At 39.0% G+C, this 18,591-nt stretch overlaps 1 protein-coding gene across 1 annotated transcript in view; it reads right to left on the bottom strand.

The window, feature by feature from the left end:
• LOC149140000 (putative cadmium/zinc-transporting ATPase HMA1, chloroplastic) overlaps positions 1-11,218 on the bottom strand; it is a 396,088-nt gene extending 384,870 nt beyond the window's left edge. The window contains exon 1 of the mRNA XM_089450873.1: positions 10,470-11,218. Within this exon, the coding sequence (XP_089306999.1) occupies positions 10,470-11,060 (591 nt within the window). The 5' untranslated portion in view covers positions 11,061-11,218. The remainder of the gene's footprint in view (positions 1-10,469) is intronic.
• Positions 11,219-18,591: the final 7,373 nt, after the last annotated feature.

Below are 18,591 nucleotides of genomic sequence, written 5' to 3'. Positions count from 1 at the left end.
GCAAGATCTCACTCTACTGCGACTAGGATCCTCTTCTTCATGATTGTAATTTAGGGCTCCATTAATGACTACGTTTAGGGCATCATCCAGTGTATATTTAGGTGTCCCTCCTTCTCCAAAAACCCAAGACGTGGAGAGGAGGAGAACACATGAAGAGGATGTGTGATGCAAATGATTTCAAGTTCTCTATATTTATACTAAAACGTAGATGATGAATAGATACGACTATTGGGCTTCTGAGCCTACTAAAGTTGCTGGTTGGCTTGATAATAATTCCATAATCAAAATAAATTCATATCTCCATAAATACTTATCGGAATCGGATGATCTTTAGATCAATCCTACACCTCTCGACGAGAGGAATCCAATAAAAATATCAACTGCCATAAATAAGCTGACCCACATGGAGTTTGGCCCTAGTTGCCAATTTTAACACTCCCTCTCAACTAGGGAGAACTCCATCCGCTGATCTATATGTCCGACTATACTATCTCTGCCATCAGTGCCCTGCACTGCTCTGCCCAACTCTGCTCAGCTCTACAGAGCTGTGCTCAGCTCTGCTGGCTTTGTTGGCTCTACTTTGCTTTGCTAGCTTTGCTCTACTCTACTTAGCTCTGCTGAACCATGAAGAAGAAGAATTGATCAAAAATGTCTCATACCATTCTCCACTGACCCGAGTCAGTCTCAGAGTACGTACCACTGGTCCCAGACCAGTCTCAACCGACCCAAAGTCAGCGTCATAGTGGGTACCACTCCTACCACTGGTCCCAAACCAGTCTCAACCGACCCAAAGTCAGCATCATAGTATGTACCACTCTCACTGGTCCCAGACCAGTGCTACACTGACCCGAAGTCAGTCTTAGAGTATGTACCACTGGTCCCAGACCAGTCTCAATCGACCCGAAGTCAACGTCATAGTAGGTATATATCTAGATGAAGGTCATCCTAGCATCAATGAAGGTCATCCTAGCATAGGGAGTACGGTAGATACAACAATGCGTCCATCAGTACTACTATGGTCCCTATCCTCATTTCCCTGCTCATTGATCAGATGAGAGTTACTTCCCATGAGTCCCAGACTGCATGGGTAGGATGCCTCGACAAGAGAACTTAATCAATTTTGTCCTCACAGGAGAACTAATCATCCTGCTACACAATCACCATAGAGAACACATCATCCAGGCCTCACAGGAGAATTAATCATCCTGCTACATAGTCGTCATGGAGAACACATCATCCAGACCTCACAAGAGAACTAATCATCCTACTACACAAGAGAGCGAATCATCCTGTCCCACAAGAGAGCGAATCATCTTGTCCCACAAAAGAGCGAATCATCCTGTCCACAGGAGAGCGAATCATCCTGTCCGACAAGAAAGCGAATCATCTTGTCCCATAAGAGAGTGAATCATCTTATTTCACAGGAGAGCGAATCATCATGTCCATAGGAGAGCAAATCATCCAGTCCCACAAGAGAGCGAATCATCTTGTCCCAGTGCGCACCACCAAGGGAGGGTGAGTCGCCCTGTGGTCGTATATTGCTCCAGTAAGAACCGCAAGCCCCCAGAGCTCCCAGACCTCAATGTATGCAACATGCAGGACCCTTGTACAAGGGTCTCTCGACGACTCTAAGTCGTTCGAGAAAAACACAAATTTGATCTTTCCCTGGGGCTTTGACAAAGTGTAGTGACCTATACATCATCTTAATGCGATGGAGCCTCCTTGCTCATCGACTTACCATATCCCAGATAAGGCAATATCTAATGTCTATCTGCTGGAGCAATCGTCGAATACGAGATTCCTCAATAATCGAATCCCACCTCTGGTTGTCACAGAGAATCACAGTGGTATTCATCATGTGTACTCACTGAAGAGTTTCCACAACCAGGCAACTTCATACGAGGTCATACTCGTAGTTATATATCTAGTCTCGGCGGTACTTATAACAACCGACTTCTGCTTCCTACTCATCCATGATATCGAAGCAGAATCCCAAGGAGAACCAGCACTGAGAAGTGCTCTATTGATCCTCCACACTGCCTGCCCACTCAGCAATTGAAATATTTCAGGCAGTGTATCTCAATCCATGAGAAATTATGCCCTGAAGATATCTCAAAAGATTCTAGGCACCAATCCAGTGAAGCTCAACCAAATATGAGCTCACCATACTAACTGCAAAACATATGTCCGGACAAAGGTTCACCAAGAACATCAACACAAATGAGTTTATGAAACTCAGAGGCATTTCCCAAATCGGTCCGACATCACTACCATATAACTTCTGAAAGTTAAGATCCTCGAGATAGTCACAGGCTTGCAGTTTATCTTACCACATTCAGGATCCAACTCCCTCTGTCTTCTACAAATGAGAGGGTCTGCACCTGTCAAACATAGGTGCCGGTATGAGAGGTTTGTCATCCACAACCTTCTGATGGTTTGGATCGATTTCACTCCTAGTGAATCTCAGCGTCATCACACAACTGTTGATCCTCTCATACTATGCCCGGGGTGTTTTGCTTCAAGCCATAAAGGGTTTTCTACCACCTGCATACGTGAGATTTCCAATCATGAATCTCAAACTCCTCGGGTTGTTCCAAACCTGTGGACCTATGGCATAAGGGGAATGGTCCCCTTATAAGATTTTCCTTCGGTACATCTCAGACATGTACCTTCATGCTCTTTTTGAATTCAGGCATCCCTGTCACCATCTGACTCACAGACCTTCGGTCCTGTGTCAATGGACATGGTCCCCGGTGGACTTCCTGCAACTTGATACAATCCTGAACTCAAGAAAACATCTTTGAAAAATCTATTTTCAAACACGTACCTTTCCATCGATGAGTGCCACCCTGAACCTTTGACTTCCATTGCCGAGATGGACACCAGGTTCTTCTTGCAATCAGGGACATAAAAGAGATTTTGTAAATGAATCGAGTTACCCTTATTCAATTTAGGGGTAACATTCCCTACACCCTTTCCGGGATAGGTGATATCAGCTCCAAGTATAATCCCCCGATTATCTATCCGATGAAGTAACTAGGGTTCCTTGCTTTCTTTGAAGAGTCAGCCATTTCTCCTTGATGAACTGTATTACCTGTCATTCCCTTGACCCTGGAATGATTTGTTTATCTGCCATTCAGACACTCCTTCGCATAATGGCCAAACTTATTGTAACCAAGACATCTGTCTTTCCTTCCACCCTTAGATCTGAACTTCCCAATGAAGTGACCTTTAGGTAGGCCATCAAAACCTTCTGCTGCGCCATTCTGATAATATTCTCTTCTCCGACTTCACCCTAGGTGAATTATGAGGAACCCATTGATCCTTTTGTCTTGTCCCAACTGTCTTTGGTGATTACTCTTTCACTCTTGCTTGGGCATTGTCTTCACCTCAGCTCTAATACCATGTTAAGTTTAGGTATGTTCTATGCTAGAGCAATTTATTTAAATTTTCACAGTTAGCAATCATGTTAGCATTAAAGTATACTGCAGATAGAACATAAATATAAATCGCAGAAGACAAGCCAAGACAAGAGGACACAAGATGTGGCGCTAGCGAGGGACAAACCCCACAATGTGGGGAAACCCTTGATCAATTCTTCTTTTATGTTCTTCAAAGTTCAACAGAGAAAGTGAGAGAGATAGTACATTTACAATAGAAGTCAACACTTTGACTTTTGATATCTGCAGAGATCAGTTGAAGACATATTGCTTCAACTGATTCTCTAAGGTGACTCCTTCACCTATCATAGTGTTGCATCTCGTCCATTTGCTGCACCTTACCGTGTAGTACCATCATGCTGCATCATGCATCATCATGTTATTCATGATCACTATGCTGCCCATACATCATTATGCTTCATGCTGCCCATGCATCATGCTTCCCATACATCATGTTGTCCATGATCTCATACATCATGCTGCCCATGATAATTATGCTTCATGTTGCCCATGCATCATGCTGCCCATACATCACGCTGCTCATGATATCATTATGTTGCCCATGATCTCATATCATCATGCTGCTCATAATGCTACCCATACATCATGCTTTAGTTCATATACATATCAGCCTTAGCCGCTTGCTATGGCTTGCAGCCTAGCAAGGCAGCTAAGCTATAGTTCCAGAATCCTCTATAGAAACATGTTGTCATCAGCGTCCTTGCACACAGTCCTATCATGCCCAAATAGTCCTTGAATATGTCATGCTGTCACCTACAGCAATGTGACATTATGACACCTATTTAGATGACTACAATAGGTCTCTTTGTTGCTCATAGATATCTCCATTGATCGTGAATTAGGTGTCTCCATTGACCTGCTTGGACAACATATATGTTCCTCCATATGACTGCGTTTAGGGTTGTTGACATCATCTTGAACAGCGTATAAGTGACTGCGTTTAGGTCTCCATGAACAGCATAAAAATCCCAGTGTATAGGGTCTCCATGGACAACGTATAAATCCCAACGTATAAGGTCTCCACGGATTGTGTATACGTGCCTCCTTTGCGGCATAAAACCTTTGTTGGTTGTGGCCTAAGGCACCCTTAACTGCGGTGGTTAGGTCTCTCCTTTAGGACTGCATATGAAGCCTTCTAGGACAGCGGATTAGAGCATTCAATTTGTGTCTTGAATCTTTCCTTTACTGCGGCAAGATCTCACTCAACTGCGACTATGATCCTCATCTTCATGACTGTAATTTAGGGCTCCATTAATGACTGCGTTTAGGGCATCATCTAGCGTATATTTAGGTGTCCCTCCTCCAAAAACCCAAGACATGGAGAGGAGGAGAACACATGAAGAGGATGTGTGATGCAAATGATTTCAAGTCCTCTATATTTATACTATAACGTAGATGATGAATAGACACGACTATTGGGCTTCTAAGCCTACTCAAGTTGTTGGTCGGCTTGATAGTAATTCCATAATCAAAATAAATTCATATCTCCATAAATACTTATCAGAATCGGATGATCTTTAGATCAATCCTACACCTCTCGACGAGAAGGATCCAATAAAAATATCAGCTGCCATAAATAAGCTAACCCACATGGAGTTTGGCCCTAGTTGCCAATTTTAACATGAACAGCAGTGCATGCCAACCAAAGGTTCAGTAACTTTACAATGGGTTAAAGCATTGATTGAGGGTTGGTTGGATGCCCTAAGGATTGGATTTTAAGCAGTCAAGAGGGCTAATGTAACAAGCCCTAGTACAGTGAGCAAGTAGGCAGACTTCTTGTTGTTAGTGGGCAAATTTTTTTGTGCCCTAAGCAGCAATCTTTCAAAGCAGTTGAAAGCATGTTCAGAGCACTAATTCTGTAAGCCTTAAGTGCAGCATCTTGGTGAAGCAGGAGGTTTGTAAGTTGGCAGAGTTAAAAACCTCATGTACAGTGCTCATTAGAGGAGCTAATGCGCTGTTAGGAGGCAAATTCGTGTGCCCTAGTTCAGTGGGTTGTAGGAGGGCAAACTAGTGATAAGAGGGCAGTTTGACAAAGACCCTAAGAACGTGATCCTTTGGAGCAGCAGAGGACATTGTTAGTGGGCAACTTGGAAGTCCCTAAGAGCTGACAATTTTGAAGGAGCAGGAGAGCAGATAGTGGGCAATTTGAGCAGCCTATGTTCAGTCTTCTTCGAGCAGCCCAGAGAGATTGATAGTGGCAGATTTGACGGTTGAGGATGCAAGCATTCTGAAGTAGCAAAAGTTGCAGTGATCAGTAGAACAAAAGGCAAAGTACCTACCAAATGTGTTCAAGGAGCATCCTTCCACATGACCGGGAACAAGAAGTGTTTTAGCCACCTGAAGGAGAAGGACATGCAGTTTCAGATTGAGCTAGTAGATGATGGTCAGTATGTAGCTAGAGGATTTGGTACTGTCAGTTTTCAGAGGGAGTCAAGTAATGATGTCATCTTCAGGAGAGGTAAGGCTTACCTCCAGCACTTAGCTTCTAGGTGTAAGAAGCAGATAGGTGTGAGGGTGAAAATTCTCTACAAGTTGCAAGTAGAGACAGTTGCAGCCTTGAGCAGCAAGGCAGGGATTTCTTAGAGTAGAGATGTGATGGTTGAGTGAGAGCAGGATAGAGCTCTCAAGATGGAGTCTTAGCCAATATCTTCTTTATAGTCTAGGCTAGTTGGTGTTGATTTGGGGTAGCATCGGATGTGCTTTAGCCACGAAATTTGGTGGAGAGGTTAGGGCACATGAGATCTCCAATACCCAGAAAGGGTTTGGGCAAATTCTTAACAGTTTGGGAGATATTAAAATAATTAATATTTTTAATGGAGTTCCTAAGTCTAAACTTAGGGAAATTAAAATATTAATGTGAATTAATATAAAACTATGTTAGAATGGTCCAAAAGACATGGATCAAGCTAGATCTAATCTTAGTCGTCGATTAGGGACTTAATCTCGGCCGTTGATTTGTCAACAAGAAAAGTATAAGAGGGAGCTTGAGGGTCACTTGGAGAATACACTAGAGTGATCAATCATTCTATTCTCTAGAGCGGAGTTTAGAGAGATAGAATTAGTGATCAATTGCAGCGAGGGGCAGTGAGTACGAGGCAGAGGGGCAGGAAAAGTGTCGAGAGACCAACGCAGAAGCAGAGAGAGGCAGACGTAGAGCCAAAGGGAGCCACGCAAAGGCAGTAGAGGCTATAGGAGTGATGCAGAGAGCCAGAGAGGCTGCGCAGAGCCTTAGTAGGCTAACGCAGAGGGTTTTAGGCTGACGCAGAAGCCAAGATGGCTGACGCTGAGCTTCAGATTGTGCTGGAGAGGGATTTCATGGAGTGGGCTTTCCGAATACCTATTTCCGAAGAGAGGTACTGCTGCAATATTTTTTATCTATGTCGAATTAGCCAGTTTGGCACCCAGTGTACTCATAAAAGAACTACTTAATAATAAAACCCTCAGATAGCTGCACCGATTTTCCCACATTGGGTTTTTCCGGGGGCATTAGTCCAAAAATAACGGTGTCATTTGTGTGTTTGTTTCAGTTTCCTTCAGTTGATGATCTGTAATGTGTTGAGCATGCACTTGTATTTATTTTCAGTACTTACATGGTAAATAACTTGTTAATTAACAGAACAAGTAGGTAGGAATAAATCAGTGAAGTGCATGGAGGGTTTCTAACTGTTAGACTTAGAAACTTCAACAGTTGGCAGTTGGGATGACTAGCAGGATGATGAGGAGCATAGCCCAGGGCGAGTGGAGGCAGCCACTCAGTCAAAGGCTCCCAGTATAGGGAGAGTTCAAGCCAAGTGGGAAGAGGATTTGGTTAAGGGAGATCAAAAGAGAGTTGAATCTTTCAATATCACTTCCAGCCAGATGAAACAGCCATAGAGGTACACAGGGTACATGGCACTTATGACTTAAATGATGGACTCGCAGAGCATAGTGGGAAAGAACAGGTCTTCAGATCATGTTCCGCAAAAGAAATTAGGGAAGTCTTCTAGTTTAGAGGGAGTAGTTACAGCAACGAAAAACATGGTAGTATTGGAGACAGATCCAGAAGGGCAAGGTTTTTCCAAAAGCACCTTCCTCGCTAAGAGGAAGTGTTGAAAATAGTAGTGAGAAAGGTCCTTCTTTGACTTGTGCCTTAGTCAAAGAGACCAGAAGCAACTGTTTTCCTTAGCGTGCACAAGTTCCTATAAGTTAGGAACCAATTCCTCTAAGTTAGGAGCTAATTCCTAAAAATTAGGATGAATTCCTAAGTGTTAGGGTGAGTTCCTATAGGTTAGGACAGTTCACGAAGTAGTTTGACTTATGCATGGAAATAGAAGGCTCAATTTGTTGTCTTCTAGTCCAAGTTAATTTTGGGAAAAGACAAACGAGTGAGTCCCAACATCTAATTTGAGGCAAGACGAGTTGCATGAGTTCGTTAACTCATCAGTCAGTAGTTCGAGTTCCGAAAACAGAACTTGCCAGAATTAGCTAATTTGAATTGCTTGTAAGGAGATCGAAAGGCACAGTTGTATTCATTGTTTTGTGAGAACGAGTTGGTGAGACAAAGCAATATAGAGCACAAGTTTGTGTGTTTGTGAGCTTGTGAGAGGATTAGCATACTAAGAAGAGGCTTGTGCGCAGATTTATAGGAGAATTTCCTTGGGACTTGCGCAAGGAAATAGGGAAGCAGGGATCAGAGTCTTACAAGGAGTGTTTCAGTTGAGTACAAGCAGAGAAAACCAGATTGGTTTCTATTGAAACGAGATTGTTTTTGTAAGAGATCAATTGCTCATTATTCTTTCAATCAAATTCTCAATCAAACAGAAGGTTTTCCCGGTTGGGTTCCCTAGAAAAAATATTGTGTTCTGCTACTGTGTGACTGTGATTTATTTCTGTTATATTCTGCCGCAAAATAAGTAGAGAAAATTTTGTGTCTTGGGTTACAAGTTAGTTTCAGATTTGTTCATTCAAGCAAATCAGAATTTTGGAAGATTTTCTATATGTGGCTTATTTTAGTAGTTAAAGAATGCATTTTATACCATATAGAGATTATTTAGATAGGGCACATGCACAAGACAAGGAACACAAAAGTGATGAATCTTCAATTCAATGATATCCAATGGTACAAGAAACATTTATAATACAAAATTGTTTCAAACATAGATTGTTGAAGATGAAGATATAATTAGCCCCACGAGGGTAGGCGAGTTGGTAATCACAATGCAGTGAAGTTCGTTAGAAAGGCGGGCTCCGTACTGAAGGTCACAAGTTCAAATCCCTCGGACTTACCCTGGAGCTATATAAAGGGGCGGTCGCAGCTCCCAGTGGTTATAGAGGTAGCGGTCAGAATCGACCCCGTGTAATGCGAGTCACGAGGCTGCCCCTGTTGCCAATTCCACTGTAATCAAAAAAAAGAAGATGAAGATATAATTTCGGCCTAATCCCCAACAAAGGTTCAAATCTCCCCAACATATTGCCCTTAGAATCCTTGTGTTTTTTGTCACAGCCAAGTGCAAGTCCTAGGAAACTTTGGAAAAAAGAGGTAACCCCCAACTTGTGGCTTCTTAGCCAAAAGACTCCTATTTGACTGTTGCAAGTTGGCTACATTAATTGTATTAGTCCCATATTGGGAACAGGGAACTTTTCGCATCAAGATGAAAGGAAGCTAGTCACAAAAATATTAGATTCTTCTATATTCACTATAGTAAGTACTAGGTATATGCAACACATTTTATAATTATTTGGTTCTTCCAATGGCATCTTCGTAGGAACATTCCTTTGATCTTTAACCATGTGAACTATGTAATCTCCTAGTGCAACTCTCCCCTACACTTTTATTGTCATTTTATGTGGCATGTGCCTAGTAGCAACCGAGTATGTATTACATGCATCTGATCTCCTATGAAGTAGGAAAAAGATTATATTCTCCAACTCCTTCACTATTATTATGTTGTCATTCAGGATATTACCTGAATGTCTTTTTTCTATTAAACTTCCTTTTGCTATAACCATTTCTCAAAATGACCAGAATTATAACAATAAAAACACTCGCCTTTGTTACTTGAGTTAGGTTCACCGTTCTTTAAAACTTCATGCTTGGCGCTGCCTTGTCTTAAATTTCATCTTATTTCTCCTTGCTAGCCAAAGCTCCGCGTTCCTACCTTTACTTTACTTAAAAAGCAAGTTCAAAGTTTCCATATTCTTCATAAAGCTTATTTCTTCGCTCTTCCTGCAACAGTAACTCTTCAAGCTCATCAAATATTAAGGCATAAATTCCTCCTGATTCGTTGAGGCTTGTTACAAATGCCTGGAAACATCGAGGAAAATTGTTAAGAGTTGTAGAGCTTATATTCCTACTTTCAATCTTGCAACCCATATCTATAAGTTGATCTCTTAAGAGATATATGTTTGACTCAACTAAGTCATCTTCCATTCTCAAATTGTGCATCGTATTAGAAGTCTCGTAATGCCCTTATGTGCATCCTTGTCTTCTTGTGAGGTCTCTAGATATTAAACATGCGGAATGATTTGCATATATCTGAGATGTCGATAATTGCAAAAACTTCAATATATAGACTACTTCTTTCTCCACATCGTATTTGGTTCTCTATCTAATATACTACGCAGTTTTCTTCTATGTCAAATATAGTTTCGAGGACGCTTTAGACTTTATGTGCCGAGTAACAACCCTCTGTCAAGAGGCCATGATGACTTCAGGTATTTGAGGGCCCCCTAGGGAGTGTGCGAGCCCAGAAATCGAACATAGGAGCAATAACAATACCCCAACCTATCCAGACCCCTTTCACTTTTGTCTCAAATGTAGCTTTTTATTTTAAAAGAAAAGGGAGCTATTTTGAATTTCAAAAAGAGTTCTGGAACAGTGGAAAATAAATAGCATATTGTAATCTTAAACTAAATGTATTATAAGAAATCTAATGCTGTCGAGAATTATTCTAAGGAATTCAAAGCTGCTGAGTATTCACTATCAGTAAGCTATTTTACTGAGAATGTGGAACAAAGATATATATGTACCCCAACGAGAGGAAATGCGAGTGCAATTAGGGCATTCTGAGCCGATCGTGAAGCGGTCTTGGGCATGACATAAGGGCAAACGGCCGCCAGAAGTAACAAAACCATAGAAGAACAGCAGAGACGGAAATTCTCCCGCAAAGCATCTGCTAAATTGGCCCATCCCGTGGCCTTGGCCAGCAATACGAGGGCCTTCTGAACCCTGTTTAACTGCCGCTCTTGGCATTCATCCAAGTGTCCAGAAGATGGCCCCTTCTCCTGGAGATCATGATGGTGATGATGATGGTGGTGGTGATGGTGATGAGAGTGGTCCGCCTCGCCCTTGCCGTGGTTGTTGGTGCAGAGAATGTTCAATTTTCGATAAGCACATAGACGGCCGGTTCGTTCGTATGAAGAGGAATTCAGCATCAAATTCAGTTCTCTCTTGGGAGTGTAGGAACGGAGGCGGACGGGTTGGGGGACTGTACATTTTTTACGGCCGGGTTTCAAATTGAGCAGACGGAAACTGTTACCGCTGCTGCTGCTGCTTCCAATTGCGAGGAGTTCCATAGCCAAAATGCTTCCATCGCCTGCCATAGCGGATGCTAGAGGCATCTGAGATTGGTTCTTGTTTGCATCCGCGCTCTGGTTGCCGTTTTCATTCGTTTATTTTACGCCATAGATAATAAGCTCACTATGTTGTCATCCTGGTTAATGCTGTACTACCTTCTCTTTGCCTTCTCCATTATTAAACATGTCATTGGACTTCGTCGTTATTCCTTTTATTGTCCGGATGTTAAGGTGGGTGTGGGGTTTAAGATCTTTATGCTCCCTTTGTACAGTGGGCATCATATATACAAAGTGGGCATCATATATATTTTGCAAATTTTATTATAAAGTTTAATTACACAGTACAGTGATGTATGGTTTGATGGTAAGTTTATTTGGGCAACGCTGGGAGACCATAGTTCAAATTTCATTGAGTACAGTGGTTTGCATAGTTCAAATCTCATTGAGTAGAGTGGTTTGCTGTGGTGGATGTTCGAGACCCAGAAGCAAATTCCCCACCCCGGCCTTGGCCAGAGTCTCGCTTTGCTAAAACCATAGGATATGTACTCTTGGTGGTATAGGATTTTAGTATATGGACTTGTAGGTAGTTGGATGTACTCTTGGTGTTATAGTGGCTATGTACTCTTGGTGGTATAGGATCTTAGTACATCAACTTGTAGGTAGTTGGATGTACAAAAAAAAATTATAACAATTTTAATTATAACATAAATATTTATTATCATTATTTTAAATATATTTAATAAATAATTATTTTATTCATATTATAAAACTATTTATTATTAATTTATGAGTTGAAAAAAATGTAATAATAGTTTTAATGTAACTTTTGTGACTTTGCAAATTTGTTTATTTAATTTTAAAATTTATAATTATGAGAAACATATAGAATTTGAACATTGATGATGATGATGTGATTTGAGATATTATATTATTGATGAATTCAAATGCAAATTTATAATAGAATTCATGGTTATTAAAATTAAAATTAGTTGGAAGCAAATGGCTTTCAATAATTGTAAATTTACATTGAAAACAACATATAAATAGGTGTATATATCTTAACAAATTCCAATTTAAATATTGTTAGGTATTAAGTTTCTTTTATTCACACTAATCTCTTAATATCATACTTACATTTTATGAGTTTGTTTTTTTTACATTAATGTGGTGTTTCCATTGTAACAATGAGATCTACTCAAAACCTTCATGACTATGTTATCTTCATTATAACCCACTTTATTTAGTTTTGAATAATGAGAGCGAAAAAATTGCAATTGTAAGCTACCAATCTTATAATTTTACCATTATAAGATGCAAGTGTTTTAGTATTTATAAATTACATAAATTTTAACCAAAACATTCAGATCATTACAAATATTTTCCTCAAAATGCACACTTTGAGTGTTGCATCATGTGAACATTTGAGTTAATAGCTACGGTGGTTGGGAAGATTGATTATTATCCTCCCCACCCAAGTTCAACTCTGCAAGTGACATGTTAAGCTCTTAATGAGTATATCATTATAGTGACTTCAAGCCTTGTTGATTAGCCTTCATTGAAATGAGTGGAAGTACTTAGGCGTTTTCGCCAAGCAAGATTGATAAAAATATATCTATCAATATAATATTTTTTTCTATTCAGACAAATTATTTGGGAGAATTTGTTCTAGCCTTTGGATAATATGCACCTCCAAGTAGTTTTTTCAAATGGCCTTAACAATGTCATCTATGTCTTGGGTCTACAAAATATGTCAACATTTATAAACATAGATCTACACATTCTTATGTGGTTTACTTGGGAAATTAAATTTAAACAATTCTACAACTACATTAATTGTAGTAAATAGTATACATTTGTTAATGTACCACACAATATATAACATACACGATGAAGCTAAGATGGAGTTTTAGTAGTACTCGCAAATTATTTTATAGAACAATTCTCAATGCATGGAACTCCATGCCTAGAACTCCAGATGCATATATTACTCCTCTAATAATAGGGGGTGGATCCATAAGGGAAATGGAAGCACTTGTGACTCACGTAAGGTATAGAGGAAAAGGGCATGAGTTGTGAGCTAAGACTTGTAATCCCACATGGACAAGGCATGCTAATGGAGTGCGAGTCATCTTTCTTTTCAAACTCAATTACTTTATGATGACTTTTATTAGCCTTATATTACTATATCTTCTTCGCTTTGGCTTAAGAATAAATAACTTGTTATTTATAGTTAGATGGGTGTGGATGGATTGGAGAAAACCACAATAAAGGACGAAATATAAAAAACAAAAAAAAAAACAACTAAAGGAAGCAAGTTTAGAGAGAAAATAAGGAGCATCAACAACATCAAAGAAAACCTAGTCCCACCACTAACCCAACCATAATATATAATACCAAAACGACATCGAGTTAATACAAAGAATTAGTGTAGTTGGAGATTATACGTAGAGATTGTTTGATACATGGAAGACCTTTGGCTTGTGTCAAATTTCTCAAATTAGTCTCGTCCAATATCCATCTATTGTGTTCTAATATGAAATTCTCTACATTCACACACCTATATCAAGAAATATGTTACGACAAAATGAATTTTAGATTTCTTCTTTTTAGTTTGGTTAACCTTACAAAAGCTTAATTTGTTGTGTTGTTTCACAATCTGTCCTTTTTTTCAGCTCGAGTTTTGTATAATCTTAAACCCTTGCCAAGAATCACTTCAAAGGCAAAAATTGTTGCCTCTATATAAAGAAATACCTTTATTTTTGTAGTATAGGGCAATGAAATTTTTTTGGCTTAATAAATGTAGAGTCCCCTTCTATTAAAAGTAGGATTAATAAAAAAAATTATCAATATAGTACCTTTTTCTTGGCACAAATAATTCAATATAATTCGTTCATGGCCTTTGGATAATGTGCACCTCCAAGTATTTTTTACATTTGACCTTTGGCAAAACGAAATATGCCTTGGGTTTGTCAAATATGTCAATGTTTACAAATACAAATCTACCATCTCTTATGCAATTTAGTTGGAAAATTAAATTAAACAGTTTAACGATTAAATTAAACAATTTAACAATTACATAGATTATAGTATATAGTAAATATTATATATATATATATATATATAACATGTATGAGGGAGCTAAGATGGAGTCTTAACAGTGCTCACAAATATCATCCAAAATAATGATCAATGTTTGAAGCTCTAGTTGCATAACTATCTCCTCTAAGAAAAGGGGAATAGATCCATAGCGCTAGGGGCAACAGTTGCATATTTGTAAGGTACATGAGGAAAGGGACTGAGTCGCAGGCTATGAATTATAATCTCATGTGGACAAGGCATGATAATAGAGAGTTGGTCATCTTTCTTTAGATTCAAACCCAACTTATTTTTTATACTTTTTATTAGTCTTATATTGCTATTTCTTATTCACTTTAGTTCAAGAATGAAGAACCCATTATCTATAGTTAAATGGATGCATATGTCTTGGACAAAGCTAGGGTAAAGAATGGAATTTAAAAATACTAAAGGAAGTGAACCCAGAGAGATAATAAGAAATATCTATCACCCGAGAAATCCTAGTCTCACCACTAACTCAGGAATCCTATATAATGTCACAATGAAATTTAGTTATTACAAATAAATCATTCGAGTGGGCATTATATACATATATTAGTTTCTATGCAGGAGAACTATGACACACATCAATTTTTCAAATTAGTTACTTTGAAATTTTTTGAAAAAGTCTGCCATGTACTCATTGCATTGATTTTGTTAGGGTCCTACCCTAACCTCCTAACTTAGAAACATTATTAATGTATGTGGTCCATTAAATAGTCAAGTAATAGTCACTCATTGTAAAAAGGGTTCTCTATTTTAATAAATTCCCAATTAATTACTAGGCCCTCATTAGAAGTGGGCACAAATGTAGTTAATATTGTCCATGGTAGACATATATTGAGTAGAAGTTTATGTAATGTTCTGTCAAGAATTTTGATTGTATTTAGAGCATTGCTTTTGGAGGTTGCCCCATTAAAGAGGTAGGTGAACATAAATCTCTATTTTCTATTATCAAAGAGAACTTTCTTGGGTTTATGGTTTTTTCCTTAGGTTCTTGGGTTTCATTTCACACTATATTCCATGTGAAATACATTACAAGTGGTATCAAAAGTATTTTTTTGACAGAAAGTGGGAGAAATATTTTCTCTTTGTTGTTTTTTACAGGAAAAAGAAGATCACAGAATTCAGGTCAACTTCTGAAACATTCCATACAAAATTTGAAGAATCCAATCCAATGAATGAATTCCTCCATAAATAAATACCCAGTTAAAAAAAAATTATATATATATATAAGAAGTGAAGTTATCAATAATTAAAAATCGACATTTTTTAAGGGTTTTTGTAGGTGTGCATTTTGTTGATAGAATTTAGGTCGATTTCTAAAAAACAACGATTGAATCCCTCTCAAGAAATTAGCTTATTTTATAAAAATAAAACATCCAGAATAGAGCTTGGGAAGTAAAGTTATCGACAATTAAAAATCAACATTTTAAAGGATTTGTTCGAGTGACAGCCATGAATTTTGTAAATTGCGTATCTTTCGATTAAGAGCAAAAATTTCAATCAAACTAATTCGGGAAGATCTAGAGAAGTGGTGGTATTTCATAATTGGGTCACAATAAAGCATCTGGGAAAGACTTGTTTCTACATCTTCAAATAACATAGGTATTATCCCAATAGTTTATTCTAGTAAGCTCACCCCTAAAGGATAACACCTATAAACATCCCCATACTTCGCCAAAGAATATGAACACCCACTCTACTACAATTAAGTTGGAATCAATGCAATGTGAACTTAAGTAATGTCGGGAAAACATAAATTGGGTTGGAAGAGAAGTTAAAAGAGAAGTTTGATAACTTGGAAAATAAATTGATGGATAAACTGTCGAGTATGTTAGCTCAAATCATACTAAGAGAAAACCACATGACTACACAACAAATTGAGCCACAACAAGAAGAAACTTCTAACTCTAAAATGTTTAGTTGCCCATAGTACATGACAAGTAGTTGAAATAATAGATCAGTAGTGTAACAGCGCTCATGAAAATTCATGTAATAAAAGTAAATAAAGGCAAAATAATAACCACGGATGATGGGACACTTATTCCAAGGTGAATGTTGGGCAAACTCTTAGTGATGGGGATCACTTGTGATTGTTTATGGCTAAGAAAATTGGAAAAGGCAATGGCTAAGGCTTTGGAAAGGCAAAATGGCATTTTTGGTACAATTATTTATGAAAATAATGGAATTAGGAGAAAAAGGAGGTGAAAGGTCACAATTTGCATATGAGGAGGAAAATGAAGGAACATAATGGAAAATGAAGAAAATAGAGGCCTCATTCATAAAAAGGCTTTTGGGGATCAGTTGGTAAGCTTTTGATAGGTTTTGGTGGAGCTCTCTTCTATTCTCCCTCTCACTCATACTCTTGGGGACTTAGAGTCCCTTGGAGCACTCTTGGAGGGTGTGGCATACTTGGATTTTTTTAGCAAGAGGGCATCGAGATTAGCAACTACATCAAATTTGCTCTCAAGTACCGAATTGCATGTAAGATTTCTTCACTAGTTTTGGCATGCATGGCACGTGCATGTGGTTTCTTGGTTATGATCTGTCATTGGCATGGAGGATGGTTGAGATTGACAGTGGATTGCCTAGGCTTTCCATTTCCTAGATAGCCATGAAGACTGTGGGTTTACTTCCTTGTTGTGTTTTTGGTTGGTTCTCATGTTTCCTTAGCTTGAGTTGAGTTACTAGTTCCTGTAGCCTTGGTTGGACAAACGCTCTGGAGCCCTATAACAGCTTGGGTTGAGTTACTAGTCCTGTAGCCTTGGTTGGACAAATGCTATGGAGCCCTTGGTGGGTTGAGTTACTAGTCCTGGAGCCTTGGTTGGACAAAAACTCTAAAGCCCGACGACAGTTGTGGGTTGAGTTACTAGTCCTGGAGACTTGGTTGGAACAAATGCTCTAGAGCCCTGGATGGCTAGGATAGAGACTGACTTGATGATGGCTTTGTGATGTCCAACCTTGAGGTGGAATCATTATTTGATGGTTTGAGGTGGATGGCCTTTGGAAGCCCTGGATGGTTTTTTTATTGATGTGTTATATGAGATCCCACATTCATGCTTGGAATATGGCACGAGGGTGAATGGCTAAAGAGAGATTTGGCTCAACCATTCTACGGCGGGTGGAACGTGGAAGTCCCATCTCAGGTTTGTATTTTTCATCATTAATGACAGGTTATTTCTCCTTGTATTTCTATGAGCAATTTGATGGATTGTATGTGGTCTATATGATTGTACTTTCATGAGTATTTTTGTTGCTATTAGGTTGGTTATGTATGTGTTTTATGACAACATCCATGTGTGGCTCTCATCATGTTTTTACTTGTAATTGAATGATCAATGTATCTATGACCTAATGGGTGGAATGACAATTGATGTGTTGAGGCATCAATGGTTCTTAGTGATTCTCAACTAAGTATGAGACCCCTATCCTTAGAACTGTTATTTACGCCTGTAGATTACATATTCACGATATGTTCGTCGAAATGCTTGTCATGGCTAGTAGGGGTCCAATAAAGGTCTTAAACAAGTGATTGCTTTAGTATTATCATTTCCATGTTATTTTTTGATTTGAAAAGATGGTTCAATTATGGGCAGTGGCCTGGGCTCTAGACCTGAAAAAAGTGGCTCAAATCCCAGAGTCATTGGCATAGCACTAACAATTTTGGTCTCTGGTCGCTAGCAGGCAAGCCTATGAGAGTGACTTTGGGTTTATGGTCGCCCTTATGCCTATAGCATGAGAGTGACTGAGGCTTAAGTTGTCCAAAAGATCAGTGGGACCCCAAGGCAATTTGTCTAAAGTATTGGACTAGTTCCTGAAGGTCTTGTAGCTGATAATTAATGTATGTATGGCATGTTTCCATTGGTTCCACTTACCTTAACGTGAATTAGGAGGTCGAATCATATCATAGCGGCCTTTCATTGTATGTTTACCCCGTCTGGGTGGTTGCTTGGGTAGATGTGGGAGGAGGGTGTTACAGAGTGGTATTAGAGCCAGGTTCACCCCTCGAACTAGATGGGTTATGTGTTGGTCATGCATGCATGTCAGTTGCATATGTGTCTCTCACACTTTCATTATATGTGCTTGTTGCATTTGCATGATGTTGTTCATGGTTGTAGTGATGTCGTCATGTGAAACTTGAGGTTGTTGAGGTGGAATGCGATGTCGTGGGTGTATGACCGGTTACATGTCGATTTATGTCGCTTGCATGTATCATTATAGTATTTTGATTGCAATCTTGCTTGTTGGTTACATTTTTGTATGCTTGGTTGCATGTATCATTCTGGTAGGTTTGATTTCAAGTATCGTTCATTCATGCTTGATCATACATGTTTATGCATATGTGTGGATGGTTATGCATCGCTTATGCATGTTCATGTTTGCATGTGGTCAAGTGTATAGTGACGTAATGATGGTGGTTGTCATGCATGAGGTCATGGTGTGTGTTGTTGTTGAGGTC

This window comes from Pinus tabuliformis, chromosome X (genome assembly GCF_031772625.1).
Source record: "Pinus tabuliformis cultivar Carrire ecotype Pingquan chromosome X, CPIR1, whole genome shotgun sequence".
Classification (NCBI taxonomy): domain Eukaryota; kingdom Viridiplantae; phylum Streptophyta; class Pinopsida; order Pinales; family Pinaceae; genus Pinus; species Pinus tabuliformis.
Note: the sequence above shows the minus strand (reverse complement) of the source record. Positions and strands in the feature narration are given on the sequence as shown.